At 31.4% G+C, this 22,372-nt stretch overlaps 1 protein-coding gene across 5 annotated transcripts in view; it reads left to right on the forward strand.

Moving 5' to 3' along the window:
* Nucleotides 1-21,628, forward strand: part of LOC144855369 (uncharacterized) — a 32,870-nt gene extending 11,242 nt beyond the window's left edge. For 4 of the 5 annotated variants that reach the window (XM_078713207.1, XM_078713210.1, XM_078713209.1 and 1 more), the window contains 19 exons: nucleotides 6,542-8,885; nucleotides 12,327-12,575; nucleotides 12,918-12,948; nucleotides 13,505-13,656; nucleotides 13,881-14,037; nucleotides 14,511-14,598; nucleotides 14,845-14,895; nucleotides 15,330-15,388; nucleotides 15,570-15,641; nucleotides 16,079-16,147; nucleotides 16,515-16,598; nucleotides 16,980-17,059; nucleotides 17,300-17,402; nucleotides 17,955-18,092; nucleotides 18,450-18,549; nucleotides 18,912-19,039; nucleotides 19,507-19,692; nucleotides 20,140-20,237; nucleotides 20,506-21,628. In XM_078713207.1, the coding sequence (XP_078569333.1) occupies nucleotides 6,542-8,885; nucleotides 12,327-12,575; nucleotides 12,918-12,948; nucleotides 13,505-13,656; nucleotides 13,881-14,037; nucleotides 14,511-14,598; nucleotides 14,845-14,895; nucleotides 15,330-15,388; nucleotides 15,570-15,641; nucleotides 16,079-16,147; nucleotides 16,515-16,598; nucleotides 16,980-17,059; nucleotides 17,300-17,402; nucleotides 17,955-18,092; nucleotides 18,450-18,549; nucleotides 18,912-19,039; nucleotides 19,507-19,692; nucleotides 20,140-20,237; nucleotides 20,506-20,542 (4,226 nt within the window). In that variant the 3' untranslated portion in view covers nucleotides 20,543-21,628. Of the gene's footprint in view, nucleotides 1-351; nucleotides 617-6,541; nucleotides 8,886-12,326; nucleotides 12,576-12,917; nucleotides 12,949-13,504; nucleotides 13,657-13,880; nucleotides 14,038-14,510; nucleotides 14,599-14,844; nucleotides 14,896-15,329; nucleotides 15,389-15,569; nucleotides 15,642-16,078; nucleotides 16,148-16,514; nucleotides 16,599-16,979; nucleotides 17,060-17,299; nucleotides 17,403-17,954; nucleotides 18,093-18,449; nucleotides 18,550-18,911; nucleotides 19,040-19,506; nucleotides 19,693-20,139; nucleotides 20,238-20,505 lie in introns of those variants that run through there. The other variant, XM_078713211.1, reaches the window with a different exon arrangement.
* The last annotated feature ends 744 nt before the right edge of the window (nucleotides 21,629-22,372 follow it).

The raw sequence follows: 22,372 nt of genomic DNA on the forward strand, positions 1-22,372 counted from the left end.
AACAATAAATAATTGTGTGAGTGTTTCTCCAAATCAACGATATTTTGCTAATTTATCTTCATTATGTCAATGGACTTAAAAAGTAATTAAATCACTTTGCTTCGTTTAATTGGTAAACTGTTCATAATTAGTTCTTACTTATATCCTTTATGACTAATAACAACATTCTTACAGCAAACGGAATCTTGTAATGTCATTTTCAGTTTTGAAATTGAAGCAAGTTTCCAATAATGGCGTTTTTGTCAAAGTTTTTAGTGAGCTATTAAATGTAAGTTTTGTTTGTACGTTATTGCTACAATTGGATGACTGTCCTCGTTGTCGTGAAGACCTAGCAAGCCGTGTCAGGAAATGTGTTGTTATATCTCAACTTGAAAGTAGTCAGCAGTCATGCCACTTCCTAGCAGTGAATACCATCAACAAACACGCTGCCGAAACTTTCTACAAAATGGAAATATATCTGACGTAAAATCTTAATATTCTAGATTTGGATATTATAAACCCTTCCACAAGTATTTTTCTTTGGATTTTATTCGTTTGGAAGATAATTTTTTTTCTTGTTTTGAAAATATGCGAACTCGGATTGAGATTTTGCGGGAGAGATTCTCACAAAATGACAGTAAGTTTTTAAGATTTTGTCGTACAAACTGGCTTGATAAATTAATATTTGCAAACTTTTTACTGTCTTTTTATTTAAGAGAAATCTAAGAATCTAGGGTAGGCAGAACGAGTGGTTATACAGTCCTGGGTCCAAATCCTTCCAAAGGTCATGATTGTTTCGTTTGATAAAAACTGCTGGTACTGCATTTCGAACGATGTTATTTCTAGGCTTATCTAGAGCATTGTGTAGTTGTACAAGTAACTGCCTATTGAGACTGTGATGCAATTCACTACATTAGCAAATCTTGGCAATAGGCCTGAATAGGTGGTAGATTTAAGCAATATAAACAAAGCCTGAAAAGCTACCAGCAAAAAATAGGACAATACAGGGAGTTGTAAATTACAACTCCCCGGACAATACAAACCAAATTATCTGGGGAGAAAAGGACCTTATTGTTTTATCCCACAAAACTGTTTTCTTGTCATTTTAAGTTATTTAGGAATTTGAAAAAACCATAATGAAACCACATGAAGTAGGAAATGAATAAATCAATCAGTCGCAATTATAGATAATATCTTCTAACTTGTTTTGAAAAGTTTCTTTTATAGAAATAGAAAATCTGTGAGATATTTAGTAACAACATCTGTTTCAAAGACATTGAATTATATGCAAATAATTATGTAAATTCTAAATTCCATGCACCTGTCACATGGAAGTTATATATAATTTATGATTTGTTGACCTTAACTTCGAAGCTATCACATAGCTTTTTTTTTTGATAAATTGACTTTAAAATAAACTTCTTTGCTGGTATCAACCATGTTATGACCATGCAAACAGCGTATGTCACGATATACAGGACTTTATTAAGTGACCTAGTTGATGATGTAGCAAAAGTACCTGCTAACAGTACTAATGCTGGACTGTCCAAAACGGCCATATTAATAAAATACAGGAATAATTCCAGACAGGAATTGTTTGACCTACTGACCACCGTAATATTATGTTTAATCTACCCCCAAGTTTAGTTTCTATGACAAATGCTCAGACTGAAGTTGAATTAACTAATTAATTAATATTACAAGATTAAGAATGAGATTAACAACAATGATAGCAATCTGTAAAACTCAATAATCCGTTGTATAAATAAATGATTAAGTTTGTTGTTTTTACATGAGTCATTCAATTAAACTTTGATTGCAAAAAAAACTATACAATAATAATTGGTTATTTGGTGTAGAAAAACAATTACTGTAATATAATTTTTTTTTTAATTAACAATATCGTGTTTATAATAGTAACATGTTCTATGAACTAATTACTATATGCCATAATTAAAATATTAATATTTTAAAAGATAAATTAATGGGACACTCCCATCGAATATTATTAATAAAATAAACAGTAGGCATTTTTTCTTTCTTTTATGATTGAGTATAATTAATATAAGCATGGAAGATTAGTTTAAGCAAGTTGCTCCGTGATATAAGTTTGTCGTCCACTCTCTATGTGACACATGACCTAATCCTGTGCTGCTCTACCGTGTGATTCATCGATAGTATTATGTCATTAATTTTTTTTTTCTATCTGTCTGGAGGCGTACTGCTTATAAGTGAACGCTTATTGATTGATATTCCGTACAAAAGAACCAGATACTTTTACACCCAACTCAACTACTTTTTGAACAACTTATATTGTAATGTTACATGCTTGCAATGGGCATATTGTGACTGTGTAATTGTATAAAGTCTTCTGATCGCCCTCCAACCCAATACCCTATTATTAGATCATGGAGGTAAAATCATTTTACCTCCATGATTAGATAGTTTATCTTTTTTTTGCTGCAATATTAAACGTATGATTTTAGTTTGATTCAATGCAGTTTACGAGGCAGTCACTGTAAAACAGTGTATGATTATTTTTTTTAATGCTTGCTAAATAATTACTTAAACAGGTAGTAAACTACTACTTAATGTAGTACTGCAGTAACTGCAGTAAAATATATTTTTTAAATCGGGAGTTAATTTTTAAAATAAAATATTCTAATGATTATAATTTTTTTAGTTATTAATCATTCAAATGTTTAAAACTGACACATTCATATTTGGCTACCTTGGGACAGATCTGTCATGCCGTATGCATCACAGTTCACCATCAGGTCATAGGTCATGTGACGCACTCGTTTTTTTCGCTGGTGCAGCATCCATATCTTGCAATTATCATCGCCTACTTAATTATCATTAATTACGTTATATTTGAAAGGTAAGAAGGTCGAGTATGTAACATCGAAGAATTTCTTGTCTTTTTGGATTTTTTTAAGTACAGCTATGATGACATTTTTCTTTATTTTGTTTATGAATGTTGTAATGATGTACTTATTTGCATACAACATTTTATTCAGCGTTCATACACATTGTTGGTCTACTATTTGGTTACATGAACCAGTACATTTTTTTTATCACACATTCTTTTTTGTACAGCAATCTAAATTTGGATTTTCTGCACTTTTTAAGAATGAAACCGTCATAGCTGAAAATTACAGTGACTAATAGACTAAAGTCTACTCTTGATATGTCTAACAATAACGGTTTTGTTTTCTGATATATTTTCCGTGCAACATTGCTCAATGAATTGTGTTCTTAAAAAATTCTCCAACTGCAATTTTATATTAATTGTCTGTTAATAATATATCATCACTGATCTATTTAAATCTTTTATTAATTTTCACCTTGGTCACTCACTTCATTCGCTACTACTACTGTACACTGGTCAGTTGTCAATGGTCAGTTGTCACTTCATATGGTCAGTTGTTGCTATGTGATTCATCAGTATTCTACTTTCTGTTGGACTTCCTTCCTGTATTATATGGGATTTTTAAAATTTAAAAATAGCTGACACACCTAAACGAACAAAAATGAAAATCGCACACAAGTTACCACTCAGTAATATAATAATTTATCGGTTCAATCTTTTGAAACCCAGGTGGTCTAGACACTATTTTTTCATTCAAAAAAGGTTTGACAATACAGTATACAATACATGTGGAATCTGGAGTCACTACATGAGATTGAGTAGTATTAAACCCACTATCAAACTTTATGTGACAAAAAAATGTGATGTGCTCATGATGATCATATCACTACCATATTTGGGTATATCTCTACCATTTGACACTTTGTCGAACTAGTTTGATAGTGTAGACAGAGCTTTAGCCCTATAAACTTTTTTTGTCAAACTAGTTTGATAGTGTAGACAGAGCTTTAGCCCTATAAACTGTTTTTGTCAAACTAGTTTGATAGTGTAGACAGAGCTTTAGCCCTTTAAACTGTTTTTGTCAAACTAGTTTGATAGTGTAGACAGAGTTTTAGCCCTATAAACTTTTTTTGTCAAACTAGTTTGATAGTGTAGACAGAGCTTTAGCCCTATAAACCTTTTTTGTCAAACTAGTTTGATAGTGTAGACAGAGCTTTAGCCCTATAAACTGTTTTTGTCAAACTAGTTTGATAGTGTAGACAGAGCTTTAAACTCATCTAATTATATATAATGACCGTATGGGAAAGAAATCTGTGTGAATTAGAGCATTATGTGGTGATAATCAATTTCTCTTTATTTCTTGTTTTTCTCACTCTGGTTTAATCTGAGTGTTGACAGCTTAACTATTCTTTGTTCCAGTCTTGCTTTTAAATTTGGTTTAAAAAGTAGCCTTCTTGTCCTTGAATCCCATGGCAACTGGTCAGATTTCTAGATCTTACATAATAGCTTTAATTAGCTGACCATTCTGAAGGACAAAAGGTAAAATGAAAAACCTAGATTTTGTAGAAACTTTGACAAAAAGTGTTGTTGTTGTTTCCCTCCACTATGCCATGGTGGTATATTTGTACCTCTCATTCACCACACCCATGTAAACACTTCCACTTTTACACTTTTTATAAATGTGTGCGGTTTTTCGTTACATACAACATTGGCTATTTTTATTACCAACATTCTAGTAATTGTTTTTATTTAACAATTAAAAGTTTTATGGTTATTTAAAATTTGGCAGATTACATTTAACTAAATAGTCAGTAAATTCATTATTATTAATTAAAGATATTGTGTAGACATTTTAAAATATATAATAGCGCAGTACATTACAATGATTACAATGGCCTATAGTCTTACTTTCAAAAAACTTATAGGAACACCTGCAGTTTACATAGGCTCAATGTGTAAACACATTATTATCCCAAATCTTAACTTAAGTATTAAAGTAAGGTGTTAAAAGTAAGATCTATCAGGATTAAAATAAGGTTTGCAGTATTGTACTCCATGTGTTTCCAAAAAAAGGAAAACTTGAGAAATTCTTGATGTTTTGGTTGTTTTAATTTTTAATTGTTGTTTATGTCTTGTCAAATTAAATTTTTGTGAGGGTCCCTAATGATCAGCTTCGGCTAGATGGACAACCCTTGTAAAATATTTTTGAAATAAATAAATAAAATAAATGCTAGGCAAAACAACTGAGAAGTCAAAGCATTTTCCATTTTACTTTCTTTTAAAAGAATCACATGTCAACCTTACATTACTACGTGGTTATTCGTCATGTAAATGTTAAAACAATATTATATTTTTTTTTTATGTGTTTATTGAAAGAAATTAGATCTTGATTAATTTGCATTTTTTAATTAACTGATATTGAAGTGTACACACATCTGTAATTTCCTTCAAGTTTCAAATTTCTCCAATTCTGGTAAAGTGAAGCTCAACGTATTACTGTGTGGGATATATTAAATAATATCATTAAACACAACAGGCCAAGAACATTCATTCTAAACCGCCCGGTGATGTACTGAAACATTTATTAAGTAATTGAAATGATAAGATGTGGAAATGTGTGGGTATGAGAAAAAGTTGTTGAAAGAAAGAAATTGTTTAAATATTGTTTGAAGGTTGCATGACAAATAAACAACTATTACAATAAGGTTTGCGGTACACCAGATTATATCCAAAATTAACTTTGTATTGAATGAACTGAACTTGCCAGCAAGCATTACTACAGAAAACGGGTGTCAAAAATGGCAATTTGATTTACTGTGTATCGTTTTGTATATATCTGTTTTGTTTTTTTTTTTCAAATTTTATTTATTTCCTGTGTTTCATAAAGCAATATAAATTAATTTACTCGGTTACATTACAAATTAATACAAACTAATAAAGTAACCTTTATAAGTTACAAAACATATATGACTAGTGTATCTTTCTGTAATTTTTTTGTGTGGAAATCGAATAAATCAAATCTAAATGGTCAGAAATTTGAAAAACAATTTATCTTATCTGATTATGTAACAGCTCATTTGCATATTGGAATCCCTCTATTATTGTAAACCCTTGTAATCTTGTTCACAGCAGATGGGCACTGCAGCTTATTTTGATTGTATTGTTATGTAACTTTTACTTATTTATTTTGTCATGCATTAGTAAGGATTTTGAGATTGGTTCCTGCTTGTGTAGTGTGTTGATCACAAATATTTGTTTTGTGATTAAAAAAAGCCTCTGATGTATAGAAATAATGTTTAGAAAGTAAGGTCCATTTACTGAATTGTATAAAAAATGTATTATTAAAACCCAATTTTAATGAATAGGCAAATTAATTCAGGATTTCAACACAAATTCATAATATGTTGATATCAAGTTTGCGGTACACCACATATATTAGTTCTGAAAAAACTATTGAGAAACTTAACAGTTCTTTTCAGAACTAATATATGTGGTGTACCACAAACTTTATATAACATTATCTTAATCTTCTTCAGTTCCCTTCTATAACTATTTTTCCTCTTCAATTTGATTTTTTGTTTTTGTTTTCTACTATTACAAACTTTTTCCAATTTAGAATATTATTTTCTTTCTACTGGCCTGTCTTTAGATTGTGTAACATTCGCTAAACTGTTTTCTTATTCTTTTTAGATGTTTCAGTGAATCAGACAAAACCACCAATAAAACCAAAACCAACAATTTCAAAGTTTATTCTAAATCGAATACGCTCCGCAGACTTCAAAACAACTCCTGTGAATTACTCTAATCCGTCAACTTTGACACGGGTCGCGGGCGACAACGATGAACGTACAACGCAGTCGATGTTCATTGAATCATCTTCCGACACGACGGATTTTACCAACTTGAAAAATGATGGAAGAAATACAGTAATAATTGCAGAAATAAAAGAGATAGATGGAAAGAAAAAAGTTGATAAAGGAAAAAATGTGATTGAACCTCATGCAATAGATAGTGAGAGAAAAAGCGAGGACGTAAATAATGATGGAAAAAATGATTGTTTTCCAAAAACTGAACTATCAGAACATGCATATGGAAATGTTACCGATATAAACACATGCGCTGCTGTACGCAGGTGTGATGACCATCATGCATATGGTAATGTTACCGATATGGACACCTGTACTGTACACAGGTGTGATGACCATCATGCATATGGTAATGTTACCGATATGGACACCTGCGCTGTACATAGGTGTGATGAACGCCCTTATGCAAATGTTGATTTTAGTCTTGATGACGACAATGTTTATGAGAATTTAGAACCAGGATGTGAGTTTGCAAACCAATGTTCGTCCTCCAAGCGTGTCTCGCACGATCCGTCCAACAAACTTCCGGTTCCTCCTCCACGTCGAACTAAAAGTTTTGAAGAGAAAGCTGCAAAAGCGAAAGAAAAAAAGAAAAACGTTACCAAACCAAAAACTTCTAGTCCGATACTTCCAGAAAAGAAACAAAATAAAGTTAGACACTCGGATTCACTACCATGTGGTAAACAAATATCAACAGTGAAACAGCAGATCCAAGTGGGACGTTCAGAATCGTTGAAATGTGATAATCAAATGTTGCAAATTAAAGTCACACAAAAGAATTTAAAGCAAGTTGAACACTCGCACACTCTACCAACGGATACACAAATGCTGGAAAATAATCATAACTGTGTAGTTGATCCTGAAAGACCTTATAGTAACATCCGACCCACTCCCGTTAGACGCCAGAAAAAGGTTGATAAATACGGTAAAGACATTTCATCTCCTGAATCAAACAGATCGTCTAACCGAACATCTTCCAACAGCCCGGTTGCTAAACGAAAAGAAAAAATTGTTTCAGTAAAAAAGAAGAAGTCAAAGACTATCAGTGAATCTTTCAAAAGACAAAGAGCAATTTCTGCAAATTCTGCTCTTGACGCAGAATTGTCAACACCGTTGGAGAATTCAAAACCACCTCTAAAACCAAAACCTCCAAAACGAAAAAATAAAAAGGGACGTTCCAAAACCATTAACCCAGTTGTTCCTGCAGAGTTACTAAGTAAACATATGGATTCAAAGTCGTCGCCTACGCTTATAGCGCCCCCTCGAAAAAGTCGGAGCAAATCAGAAGAAAGAATTTCAACAGAGAATATTAATGTACCATCCAGTCCTGAAATTAGAATACAGCAAGATGCCTCAACAACTTTGGAAAACTTAACCAGTAAGAATGAAATAAATGGAAAATATGATTCCAGTAAAAGGACTATAAAACAACATAGCCAAGGGTCACTACCTAAACCTCGGCGACCAGCCCCTCCCCCACCATCAAAGAGTAAATCATGTGATGCGTCCAGTTTGGCTAAAGGTAAATCATATTCTTTGGTCGCTGACACCACGTATGCAGTGGTTGATAAGAATCGCAAAGGAACACAAAAAGGCAAGAACAGATCTGATGAAGCAACAACCGACTCTAGACAACCTTCGACACCACATATGATTCTTTCGGACATGCATACATTCTCTTTTCCATCTGGTGTAATAGATTCCTCAAAAATCACTGCAAGAACATCTGTGGAAATGCAAGAATCTTCTGCCGGACCAGAAGTAACTGAAACCAAAAACTTAGAGGTACTTGAAAATTCAACTGTTGAACAGTTGAAGTCTCCACTAAGTCGCGATAACAGCGGTAGTTCCGGTAGAGGGAGTCTTCTTTCTAATGAGAATCGGAACTCCGCAGACGGACAAAGAAACAGCGGTTTGAGTGATGATTACGTGTTGCCGGATATTAAACCTTCGGACACAAACGTTGATGAACAAATTTACGTTAATCAAATGGCCGCGTCATCACCAGATATAAACAGGAAACCGAAACATGTTTCACCTGTTCTTGGAACACGTTCTGTTCCGATGACGGACGATAAACCTGACACGTTGTCAGGTGACCAATTGGATGCGGAGCAACAGGACGGATATGAGGACATGTCGAAGTTGAATATCTATTCTGTACCAAGGTAATTTATTTTTTATTTTTTCAACCATATCACAATTTCTGTTTTTTCTAGCTCAGACTTTTGTTCATAAAATGTTTCAAAACAGTGCAATAGAACAAAATTAAATGAGTTGACTAAAGCTCTGTTTACACTATCAAACTTTATGTGACAAAAAAATGTGATGTGCCCATATATGGACATGATGATGTCATATCACTACCATATTTGGGCACATCACACTTTTTTGTCAAACTAGTTTGATAGTGTAGACAGAGCTTAACATCGATAAAACAGTATCTGAAATACATTGTGTTTACAAATAAATAAAAGCGTGAACAAATAAAACAAGGTTTCCCTGGGTATACTCCCACCCCAAAGTCGGCCCAATGTTCTAGGGAGGTGGTGGGATTATACCAGAGGATATACGATATTCAATTATACAAGAATTTTAGTTTAACATTAGTAAAAATCATGAATATTAAAGTAGTCATATTTATTAACAACTAAATTTATAAGTTTATCAAGTGTTATTTTTATACATTGAAGTACTAGTTTCAGTTTCAATAGAAAAGGAAGAATTTACACTATCTTATAAATATTATTCTAAACATTTTTACACAATGTTGGATGATTGGACAGTAAGTTTGTGTCTGGATGACTTTAGTGAGTCCATACTTAGTGTTTTTGGGTGAGTGAAAACATCACGTTTTTAGGAAATTGCATAATATCTTTAAAAATGTTGGTTGGAGTCGCCAGGTTGGTTTCAAATAATTGTTAGTTATTGTTAGTGTCTATGTAGTGAAATTATAGGGATATTAGTATTGTGTCTATACAAATACATGCTTGTCGTCCGTGTAATTTCATAGTGTTAGACTTTTCATTTAGGCTTAGTTGCTTTCATGTTGGTTTCATGGGCATAGATATCGCTTACTTTGGTAGCAGCTTGAATTGAAGTTGGAATTAGAATTCTCAACAGAGTTGGCTAGTGTTTTTGGGATAGCATACTAAGCTTATGGGAAACTTCATCTCAGCTCTAGACATATTGACATAATTACTTCCATATTAGAGGAATACCTACCTCTATGCACCACACAAGCAAGCTTCTCAAATTTTACTCTATCTATAATTTTGATATTGAAATGCATGTACAGGTCATTTTAAGAAAATAAAAGTGAATGTACAGTTTAATGATTGACGTATCTCTGTAGACAATTACTAACTATTAGAACAATAATTAAGAATAATGACAATAATTATCATTTTTGGAACATACTCTTTGCTTTTTACGATTACATTTCTTTTTAATTCAATTTAATTTATTATTCTCACAAAATACATCATCATAAGTAGTTTAAGTTAATTAGATTATGTATATTGTCAACTCTCTCAATACCGGACACCTTTGGGCTTGCCAAATTTGTCTGGTTGTCCGGAAATTCTGATATTCTGAAAGCATTTTTAATGGTAAAAATAAATTTGGGACATTTTGGACTTTTGAAGGAAAGTCGAGTATTGGGAGAGTTTACGGTTTTCAGAGAGTTTGGTATTGGGAGAACTGACTGTATTGTTAGTTACATTATTTGATTTTATCTTTTTGTTACGGTAATTGTTGAACACCCTGACTTCCCCTCCCATCCAAACCCCACACAATCACTTTAAATCCTATTGGCACATTCTAAATATAATGGTACAACCCAGAGTAAAATACCCAGTAGAATCCATGAATAAATTATACACTTATGTATGCATGAATGGTAATCAGTGGTAACAACTGATTATCCATCCTGTTTGTGTGTTATGTAACATTACATAATCAGTAAGCTTGGCCATGCTGGCAGGCAGGGTTGTAGAGTATCATTTAGGAGCTGGAGTCCGGTGCATTAACAGGGTTAGCATTCAGCTAAGTGTTGGTCAGGAGGTCAGTTGTTTTTATTGTAATAGTTTGTATTAAAAAAGTTGTAGGACTTTAAATAAGTATTTAAGAATTTGTAGAATGTTTTTACATTGCTTAACCCAAGAGTGTACTAACCTGTTTATTGAAGTATATTAGTTTTTACAAAGAAATCTAATATATAAAAATTATATCTGTTACTTAGTTAAATCATTATTAAATTTTAAACTAACAACATATAACTTCTTTAACATTTAAAACACACTCTCTACTATAAAGTGTAATGCATAGTAAGATGGTATACATTAGTATTTGTATTTAATCAGTAAGTTATTTAAAAGTGATTGGCCAGTGACAGTGGAGGAGGTAGTAATACTATTCTTTGTAGTAATATATTATTTTTCGTTGTGATATTATATTTACAATTTTAAAATGTATTTTAGTCCTCCTTTTTCTTATATTAATTTTTTTTTCTGAAATCTAAAAAACATTCCCAAAAATGTTTTTGTTAGGTCTGAAAGGCCCCACATTTTTTTAAACTTTAAAAACACATTCAGAAGAATACCTGATACTTTTAAATTAATTAAGGGTGCCCGTTATTTAAAAACTTCTACAGTAATCACAGCTTTATTATAAATAAATTGTCTTTAAAATCATTCCAGTCTTTGAATTAAAATAGTTTATAAACCTAACAAATATTAATTAGTAACAGAGTAATTGCTTACAGCCATTTGTCTTTAGTTTCATCACCACCACCCAGAATACAAAGCTATTCAACAGCTAACAAAGGTATAGCCTTGAGTAGCATTGTGATACCAATGAATAGTAAATATGCTGAGAATCTGTTGTAGTAGTTATTATGTAACATTATGTAATCAATTCTAAATAGATTAGAAAATAATTTAAAAGACCTTGAATAGTAAAGACTGGTGCTGGGCTTAAATTGTTTTCAAGTGGTCAGCTCTGGTCAGTGCTGACCAGCTGTTGAATGTTTAAGCATTTACTTAATCCTAGTTTGTTAGACATTGTAATTAATGTCTTTGTTATGTTTAAGCATGGAGACATAAATTGAAACTTCATGGTTTAAGTATAGTTCTGAAAAAGTAAAGATTAGACACACAGTATGGATTAGACCATAGGTATATCACCCCAAATCCATTGAATTTACTAATCCCCTTCCCTGGTAATTAAACCAAATAAATGTTATCTGTCTAGATTAAAACAAATCAAAAGATTAATTATAATAAACTTATCATGCAATTCCCTTACTAATTCTAAACATTTGTTTTGTAAAAATGTAAAAAAAAATTTTGATCTATATCTAAGCTCAACAAATATAATATAATATTTTTTGTTTACTCAGAAAGCATGCAGTAAACACCTTAGTTTTGTTTGATCACATAGCAATATCTAACAGATTCAGATTTATTTGGTCCTTGTGGAAATTCATGACAGGCACAATCGCTCACATAAAAATACAATGACATACAAAATAAGTAAAAATAAAGATAAACAAGTAAAGAGTTGTAATAAAGATACCTTAATAAATATCTTTTTTTTTTAACTTACAGAGCATGCAGTCACACCCCAAATGAAGATGGAAAGTGTGGATGTGCAGAGTTCACAGAAAGTAGCGGCGACGAGGATGAAGAAGGTGGCTCGTTGTCGGACGAAGAAAGCGAAGGCTACGGAAATTATGAACCAATCAGTGAACTGACGTCATCAGGTAAACAAATGCCGCGAGAGGATGTAGAAATGACACCAGAACACAAACGCAAAGTTCTACTTGTTGCAAACGAAATTCGTGACTCGGAAAGAGTGTAAGTGTCTCCCCTTTTTTTATATGACAACATTTTTCAGCAACCAAATTAAAAAATTCACATAATAATAAATATACTACAAAATATATGATATATATCATTTTTCTTATATTATTAAGTAGATACTTTATTTCTATTTTTAACAGTTTAACAATTTCTAAGTTTAATATAAAAAAAAAATCAATATTAAAGTTTAAAAGCATCTTTTTTTCCTACCAGCATTAGTTAATAATATCAGGTAGCATCAATATTATGTAACAGTGACTAATAAATACACATTTTAGTAAAACATTATATAACATTATATAAAAATATTCAGTTATATTTCTTTCTCTTCTGCAGATTTGTTGATGTCTTGAAGTTATTAAATGAGGTAAATATTATATTTTATCAATTCGGATATCGCAGATACTGATTCCATTTATTAGTTATTTAATGTACACAATGTTCTTTATTACTTAAACTCTGTTTACAATAATGTTGCACTGTAATATAGATATGAAAGTATATTGTATATAATCCAAACAATAGAATACACGCAAATTTGCCATTATTTATGTCATAACTACAGGAAACAGACTGCCCTATGTATATTCAATTATTATTTAAATCCAAAAGAAAATTACTGAAAAAAATGACAATGCTGTGGGTATCCGTGGCTGGATCTCAATGGAGATACAAATAAAATTAGCACTGAAAAAATGACAATGCTGTGGGTATCAGTGGCTGGATCTCAATAGAGATACAATATAAAATAGGCAAAAAGCTAAATCAAAACAATAAACAAAACAGCCAGAAAAATTCTGGGAAACACTAACCCTTCATCGGTGCAAGTGAGAGTACTTGGACAAAATTAAGAATATGAAGAAAATTATTATTTATCATACAGTACAACAACTATTATATACATTTGTTTAACTTTTTTTCAGGATTTTCGATCTGCTATAGAACATGCCAGCTACAACGCGCCCAGACCTGTGATTGATGATAAAATTCTGGATCAAATTCTCGGGCAGCTTCCGCAGCTTCAAATGTTTAACGAAACATTACTGGAAGATCTCGACAAAAGAATTGAAGAGTGGTAAGAATTAAGTTTTTTTTTAAACATTTTAATACCATATAAGGTTATGTATGCAGTTACAGTATGTGGAATACATGTAGGTGTGGAACCAACCTGTGGAAAAAAGCCATATGTTCATATTATCCAAATTTTTTCAACAGCTCACATTATGTTTAAATAATAAATAATTATGAATTTATTATTACATTATGAATTATTAATATTCTTTGTGATAAATTTTTCAGGGATGAGAATCCAAAATTAGCCGATATCTTTCTCAAGAAAGGTCCTTATCTAAAGCTTTATACGTCTTACTTCCGCGACTTTGAGAGACTTGGTACAATCTTTGACGATGCGTGTAATAAGTATCCATATTTCGGGCAAGTTGTCAGGGATTTTGAGGTAAGAAAATTATACATAATATCATAAATTATCATTATTAATTATTACTCCTACAAATACAATTTATCCCGACTATTGTCTGCAAGTGTAGCAATTATTATGCTATTTTCACTTTAAGTATATAAAGCATCTTGCATAATGACAAGACTACAGGCATTTCATATAAAATTATAAAAATAATTTTTCAGAAAGTTTAATGCAGTTACCAATTTTACTTAGTAAATCCTCTTTGTTTATTACAAGCCCTAGGGCTTACTAGACCCAGATATGAATTTCTATTTAACTGTTAATCCAGTTAAGCCTATACTTATATGTTAAAGGTTTCTTAAGCCTTAGTCTTTGATATATGCCTGCAAGACCTAAGCACCCTAGTTCAAAGAGTTGTCAAGGTCTGCTGGTGTTTAGGCATCAGAGCATTCAGGCTACATAAATTATGATTTGAATTATTAATAATACTTAGTGTTTTGTTACAGGCTAGCCCACGTTGTATGCATCTTGCCGTCAAGCACTACATGCTGAAACCGATACAAAGGATACCACAGTACAAGTTGCTTCTAACAGGTATGTACAATGTACTATCTTTTGTGTGGCAATTTAACGCATAAAACTTTGTAATATCACTTATTATGTGATAATGCTGTATACGTGTATATATATGTGTGTGTGTGTGCAGTACACTATATAGTATGTCTGTTGACTGTCTCTAGCTATTTTTACCCCACTCGCTAACCTTTTATTAAACTTAAAATATAGTGTAAACTTTCATAATAATTATATTTTAACTAAGTTGGATTTTTCTCTTTGTAGACTACCTCAAGAAATTGAACCCAGCCAGCAATGACTTTGCTGATACAGAAGGTAAGGTTGCTGTTTTAAATTTAGATGCTGAACAAAAATAAAGCTCTGTCTACACTATCAAACTTTATGTGATGTGCCCATATATGGTCACGATGTCATATCACTACCATATTTGGGCATATCACACCTTTTTTTTTCGAACAATTTGATAGTTTAGACAGAGCTTTAAAGTAAAAATACCTTGTTTGTTATCAATCTACCACAATAGAACTCTTCCTTTGTGGTATTCCTATTAAGGGGCACTTTTCTGTGACACAAGAAAGTGGCAGTGTTTTAACACTGCAGCCAGCCCCTATTAAGGGGACATCTCAATTAAGGAGACACTTTTCTTGCATCCCGAATATATCCCCTTATATGAGCTCTACTTTCATATACCATAAATTAAATATATTTGTCCTTTTTTGATCTAATTTAATGATTTAATTTATTTACAGCTGCACTTAAAATTGTGAGTGAGGTGGCCAACCATGCAAATGAGACTATGAGACAAGGTGTAAGTATTTCAAATGACTAATTCTTCACAATGCTAACTACATTATGACATTTTTATTTATACTCAAGGTGTTCAGCTGCTCTCGTTAATAAAAATGCTAAAACCAATCAGGTTTCACTTAAAATTAGAAATGCTCTAATCCTATAATTTAATATATTCATAAATTGTGTTTCTCTTATAGGACAATTTTGAAAAGTTGCTTCAAATACAGCACAGCCTTATGGGAAATCATGAGATAGTGAAACCAGGAAGGGTGAGTTCAAAGTTCAAATTATAGTGTTTAATGTGCTCTGTGTCTTTATAGTAATCAATGGATTTTATTAATTTGTGTAAACATTTTGAAATAAGTGTGAATTATTTAATTGATTAGATTTCAAACATGTTAACGTTGGGTATGATTCATGCTAAACCCAGCCATGCTTTGTGTTTTCCTGTTTCTGGCCCAGAGGGTAAACTAAAGGAAGTAGCTACTAAATACCTTGCATATACTTATAATATGAACACCGACGACGGCAGCTAGCAGGAAATAAGATGTAGGGTAAAGGTCAATATATGTGATAACGCCATAGATACTGAAACCATACTTGTCTCGATACTCGACTTCTTTTATTCAAAGTTATTTAATTAAAAATTTCCAAATCGAAATAATAATTATTTATTTATTAATAATTATTAAATTGTTTTCTTCAGATATACAAAAAGGAAGGTATTCTACAAAAACTCTCCCGAAAGGTTATGCAGCCGAGAAGGTTCTACTTAGTAAGTTCTCTGCTTTTTATTTCAAATCTGTACACACCCAACTTTTCCAAATATAGATGGCCAAAGGTCTAAACTTCTAGAAACTACAGTTTTCTAAAAAGCCAGAATTTAAGACTTTATAAAGTTCATGTTTTTTAACTTATTTTGGCTTGAGCTCTGTCTACACTATAAAACTTTATGAGAAAAAAAATGTGATGTACCCATATATGGACATGATGATGTCATATCACTACCATATTTGGGCATATCACTACCATATTTTGGTACACAATTTTTTATCAAACTAGTGTAATAGTGTAGACAGACATATAGTATAATTTTATTCATAAACAAAATTAGTTTTTAATATTGTAATATTTGTTTACAGATGAGTGACTGTTTATTGTATACTACGCCGTATCCAAGTGGGCAGTACAAACTCAACAATGAGTTGTCATTAGCAGGAATGAAGGTAAGACTTAATTAAGCTAGCTAGCCAATTAGTCACCTCACCTTTCTTTCAATTTAAGGTGCTTTTGGGCCAGCCCACTCTCAAATACTAATGGTGGTGTCTGCTTAAAGTCTATTTTATTAGGCTTATTTTGACCACCATCCACATTTATACTTAACTAATTATTTATAAAGAAATATCTTATGTATTATTTGTGGAAATCGAATAAAACAATCAAACAAATGCTGACATCCATTTCTATTAAGGCTTAAAAATGTAATTTTTTTAAACTTAAGAACCATTTTTTTATTCTTGTGATCACAGTGGATTTTTTTTAATTTTCATCTACAATGCTAATATTGATACTAATAATATAATTTCTTGGTTTTTTATTTTTTTTAGGTCAGCAGACCTGTTCAAGAAGACTTCCAAAATGAGTTTAGTATCATTAGCGTACAGAGGTCGTTCACCCTCTCAGCGAGGTATGTATCAATGTGATATTAGTTTTCTTTTTAAAACAAATACAATAATTCAGGAAGTTATAAAATAAAGTTTAATAATCAATATATTCATTCAATCTTTTATTTCGGAATATGTAGAAAGTAAAATTACTTATAAATGAATTAAAAATAAACAAGACTGTACTAATTACTACTACTCATCTCAGAATGGTATATATACGAGTAAATAAAGTTTCTATAATTTTATGTTTTTTTTTACAGTACACCAGAGCTAAGAGATGAATGGATAGAAGCTCTAATGACAGCTATCACAGACTACGCTCAGAAAAAGAGTTCATTCAACCTGATGGGACCTAATGCAGTTGTAAGTACAATCTTAACTTGCTTACTAACCCAACGTCCTGGGTTCAAGTCCTGTATTTGGTTATTCCTATGGAAGCTTCCATATTGAACTTATCGAGAGGTCTGTCACTGTAAGTTACACGTAGTTAAATGATTGTTATAAGTTTCGGAGCTGAGATGTAAAATTGGAATTTCTGCTGAGCTGATCAAGAGGTCTGTTGCTACTATGTTTGTTGTTAATGGTGTATTTCAGGCGGTATACTGGTAAGGTACACTCACATTACCGGTTATCTCGTGAAATACATTATTTACAACACAGTCACCAGGATGTTAGAAGAAGAAGCTGAGTCTAATCTTAGAAGTGTGCTGGAGTCAAGTTAATCGTTTCTTTCCCTTTCTAATTTAAAGAGTCTATCTGATAAATAATAAGATGAAGAAGTATACCATGTAGTGGCACAATACCTTAATATGCTTGATCACTAATTCAAGATTCTTGGGTACAAATTCTATGTTTCATATATTTTCACAACTATATTATAGTATAATTATTGAATAATTTTTTATTTTTGTTTAGATGACTGAGAACAATTTGATGAGTCTTGGCCGTAAGGCACCGGTGTGGATTCCAGATGGGCGTGTTACGATGTGTATGATCTGTACATGTGAGTTCACCATCACATGGAGGAGGCACCACTGTAGGGCCTGTGGAAAGGTACGCCTGCTTAAATTTATTTGTCCTGTTTATGAAAAGAGACAACAATGCCAAGAAATCAGGCAGTATTATAGTTTGTGAGAATAGACTATTCTCAGTACTGTATCTACACTTGTCTGTTATCATAGGCAAATTTCATGATACACTATCACATGTGAAAGCATGAATCAGATCTTAACCATTCAACTAACATTCTGTAATACAGGCATCTTATGTGAAACATATGTGGTACTATATTATGGCATTTGCCTATGATACTAGGAAAATGTTGTTATATATGAAGATACAGCACTAAGAAACAGATGATGAGAATGTGTTTTTTTAATAAGATTATAACTTTGTTTTTATATCTTACAGGTTGTGTGTGGGAATTGCTCAGATAATAAGCTACCTCTGTCATACCTCTCAAGCAAAGTGGCTAGATGTTGTGATGAGTGTTACTCTGTCCTTCAAAAAGGTTAGTGTTTTCCTTGGATACATTTTGCTATCATTCCAATTTTGTTATTTAATTTACCTAAGATAAATCTTAAATATGATAAAGATGTAATGTATCAAGGGAAGGGTCTGTGTCCCGTGGAAGAAAAAAGTGTAAAATCAGTGTAAAGCTCTGTCTACTTTAACAAAATGGTTGTGACAAAAAAAATGTGATGTGCCCATATACGGACATGATTATGTCATATCACTACCATATTTGGGCACATCACAGTTTTTATGTCAAACTAGTTTGATACTGTCGACATAGCTTTAGAGTTGGATTCAGAACGTCATAATATGTTTTGCCATCATCATCTCAATTAATTTGTTTAATTTTATTTATAGAGTGTCCCGATGAGGAAGAAAAAGAAGACGAAGTTATCAGTAAAACAATAAAAAAGAAAAAGCATGTACCAAAAAAGAAAAACCTAAAAGCAAACCGAAAGATGTCAAGACCATCTGCACTCAAAGAGGTAAACACATTCTATACATGATTTAAATTTTGTGTTTAAAAGATGTGGTAAATGTATACATGCCATAAATTTCTTTAAGTATAATGCTCTGTCTATACTATCAAACTTTATGTGGCGAAAAAGTGTGTTGTGCCCAAATATGGTAGTGATATGACATATATGGACATCCCTTTTTTTTGTTGCATAAAGTTTGGTGAGTGAGTGTGGATAGAACTTAAAGTCTTGTCTACACTATCAAACTTTTTGTGACAAAAAATAAGATGTGCCCATATATGGACATAATGATGTCATATCACTACCATATTTGGGAATATTACTACCATATTTGGGCACAAACTAGTTTGATAGTGCTTAGAGCTTAAGGCAGTGTGCCTGTTTTAGCCCTTATGGTTCTTGGGGTTTGATAGTTCATGTAGTAATAATAATCTTCTTTTTTAAACTTTTAATCTTGTTTTTTTTATCACCAGGTTGCTGCGAATGAGTGCAACATTACAATGAGTGGCTATCTGTTCCAGAAAGGAGCGAAAAAACAATGGAAGAAGTATTGGTACGTGATAAAAGATAAAGTGCTGTACACGTACAAGGCTAGCGAGGATGTGGCCGCGCTGGAGAGTATGCCGCTATTAGGATACGACATTCAAGTCATCAAAGAGGTACATATTACAAATTTTATTCATCACCATTATCTAAAATGTTCATATTTATGAGTATGTAACTTAGTGGAAAATTGTGGGCCTAAGAAATTTTCTTTTTTTGCCACATGTTCTCTATAATAGTAATTTTGGTCGATTTTTTTATATTTGAAATAAAAGTGAATAATAAAAGTGAATAATAATAATAATATAATAATATTTATTGAAGCTACACCTTTACAACGGTGGCACATGTTCACACACGGTGCGTTCTTATAATGAATATATAGGCAAAAAACATATAGAAAATCAATACAACAAACATGTACAAAATTAATAAATAATATTTTGAACATTTAGTATAATTATGTCAGGACAAACTGTCCGTTTTCATTTTGCTTTTCTATTTTACTTCCCTCATTAAATATGTCTATTTGCATCTAAATGTTTTTATTTTGTTGTTTCTAGTATTATGAAGGTGTAGAGCCTGGACTTGTACTTCAGTTATTCCATCAGGGACGACAGATTCGTATGTTTAAAACAGAGAGTAAAGTCGCAACTGAAAAGTAAGTTTTTATAACAATTTTCTTTTTAAACTAAAATAATGTTTTAATAGTGCCCTGTTTGTTACTGTTTTGGACGACCTGGAGTACCAGGAATACATGTATTAACACAGACATTTGCATAATCTCAAATTTACATAATTTTCTATAAAAACGATAAAAAGTCTGTGGCTTGCATAATTTGTGTATGGATTTACTGTACGCATTGCTTTTTTAAAATCATCAATTCCCCATTCTATTGTTAATACAATATTTTAATTCTTTTTGCTAGGTGGAGAGATGCTATGCACAGTGCAACTAGTCTATAACATATTGAAGATACAAAAATAAAGGAAAAATTTACCAATGTACAACTTATAATATGGTATTTAAAAATCTGTTGAAACTGTTTTGTATATGGAGTAACCTTGGAGACGATAGATAATTTCTTCCGTGGTGTAAATAAGCGCTCCTCTCAAATTAAACAAAATTAAGTGGCTCATTTGATTAAATTCTAACGTGTGCTATTTCTTGTCCTAGCAGGACTTTATATTATGTTTACATACTGAGAGTATTTACTGTTATTCTTCTAGTTATTTTAACATATGTTACATATTATATTAATAATGATATTTAATAATGATATATTTCAGACAGTACACTATACAAGTTATAATACTAATATATGCAAGATATCTTTAATACTTTTTAAGGCCTTGATAATGAAAAAAAATGCTAAATATCAATTTTTATAAAAGATTATACAATATGTTTTAATTTCCATTCTTAAATATATTCGTTTTATTTTACTATAATTTTATCATTTTAGAGAACCAATAGGAATTTTAATGTACAATGCAATTTGTAGAATCATGGAGCTATAGCATTAGCTCCATGTTAAAATGTATAAGAGTATGTACAGTGAGATACTAGAATACTGCAATTTGATTGGCTACAGTGATATACTAGAATACTGCCATTTGATTGGCTACGGTGATATACTAGCATACAATACTATCATTTGATTGGTTTACTGTTTATTAACTGTATACATAACTCACTACCATGTTTACAGTACTTCATTTTTGTATAATATATAATATATTTTGACAATATAGTACTGTACAATATATATTTACGGTTTGACATGAAATCATGTCTATTTTGTACAATTTAATCAGTTTTACTGAATATAAATAAGAAGTTTATTATAGCTGTAATAATAGCTGGTACTATAAATGTATAAATTCTATTTTTAATGTAATTAATATGAATAAGCATAGTGACATTTTCATTTAATTGCTTACCTGAGTTTATCTACTTAAAGACTCTTTGAAAAATGTAAAATTATGATTATTTTTCTATATATTATATATCTAGAATGAGATTATTAATATAATAAATGCAAGTATAATAGTAAATTTGATTTGTATTTTTCTTGATTTTAAATTCTTGCATTTTGTTTAGTGGGAAAAAATGTCTGATAGCTCACCCTAAAGTTCAGTTTACACCGTCAAACTTTATGTGACAAAAAAATGTGATGTGCCCATATATAGACATGATGATGTCATATCACTACCATATTTGGGCACATCACACTTTTTTGTCAAACTAGTTTGATAGTGTAGACAGACCTTTACAGAATAGACTAGAATAGAGCTCTATGAATATAACATCATCTCTGGAACTCCGCACCATTGTGCAGATACAAATTTAAACACCCCTACTTTTACTTTCAATAAAATGTTTATTAGTATGTTGCTCTCTCTTTCTTTCTACCCCAGTATTTTCTACGTCATATATCATATTAAATGATTATATCATCAAAGATAATTATAAAGTTCATGTTAATTGGATCAAAACAACAGATGGAGACTAGAATAGGAAATACATTAATCGCATCGTTGACCGAATTTTGTCGACATCAACACATTACTGTATTTACAGTAATGTGCGTATGTTGTGTATGTAGTTATTTTATGGAGAAATAACAATAATAGATTACATCAAGTGAGATTGTATAAGGATATGTACACACCCATGCTTAAAATTCACAATACAAATCTTAACTTTAATAATTAAGTTTTATAAATATGTTTATTGTTTTTTATATTTGCCCTTCGGAAATGTTCTATAAAACGGAGAGTAAAATACAACAT

The sequence above is a fragment of the Antedon bifida genome, chromosome 11, assembly GCF_963402885.1.
Source record: "Antedon bifida chromosome 11, ecAntBifi1.1, whole genome shotgun sequence".
In the NCBI taxonomy this organism is placed as follows: Eukaryota; Metazoa; Echinodermata; class Crinoidea; order Comatulida; family Antedonidae; genus Antedon; species Antedon bifida.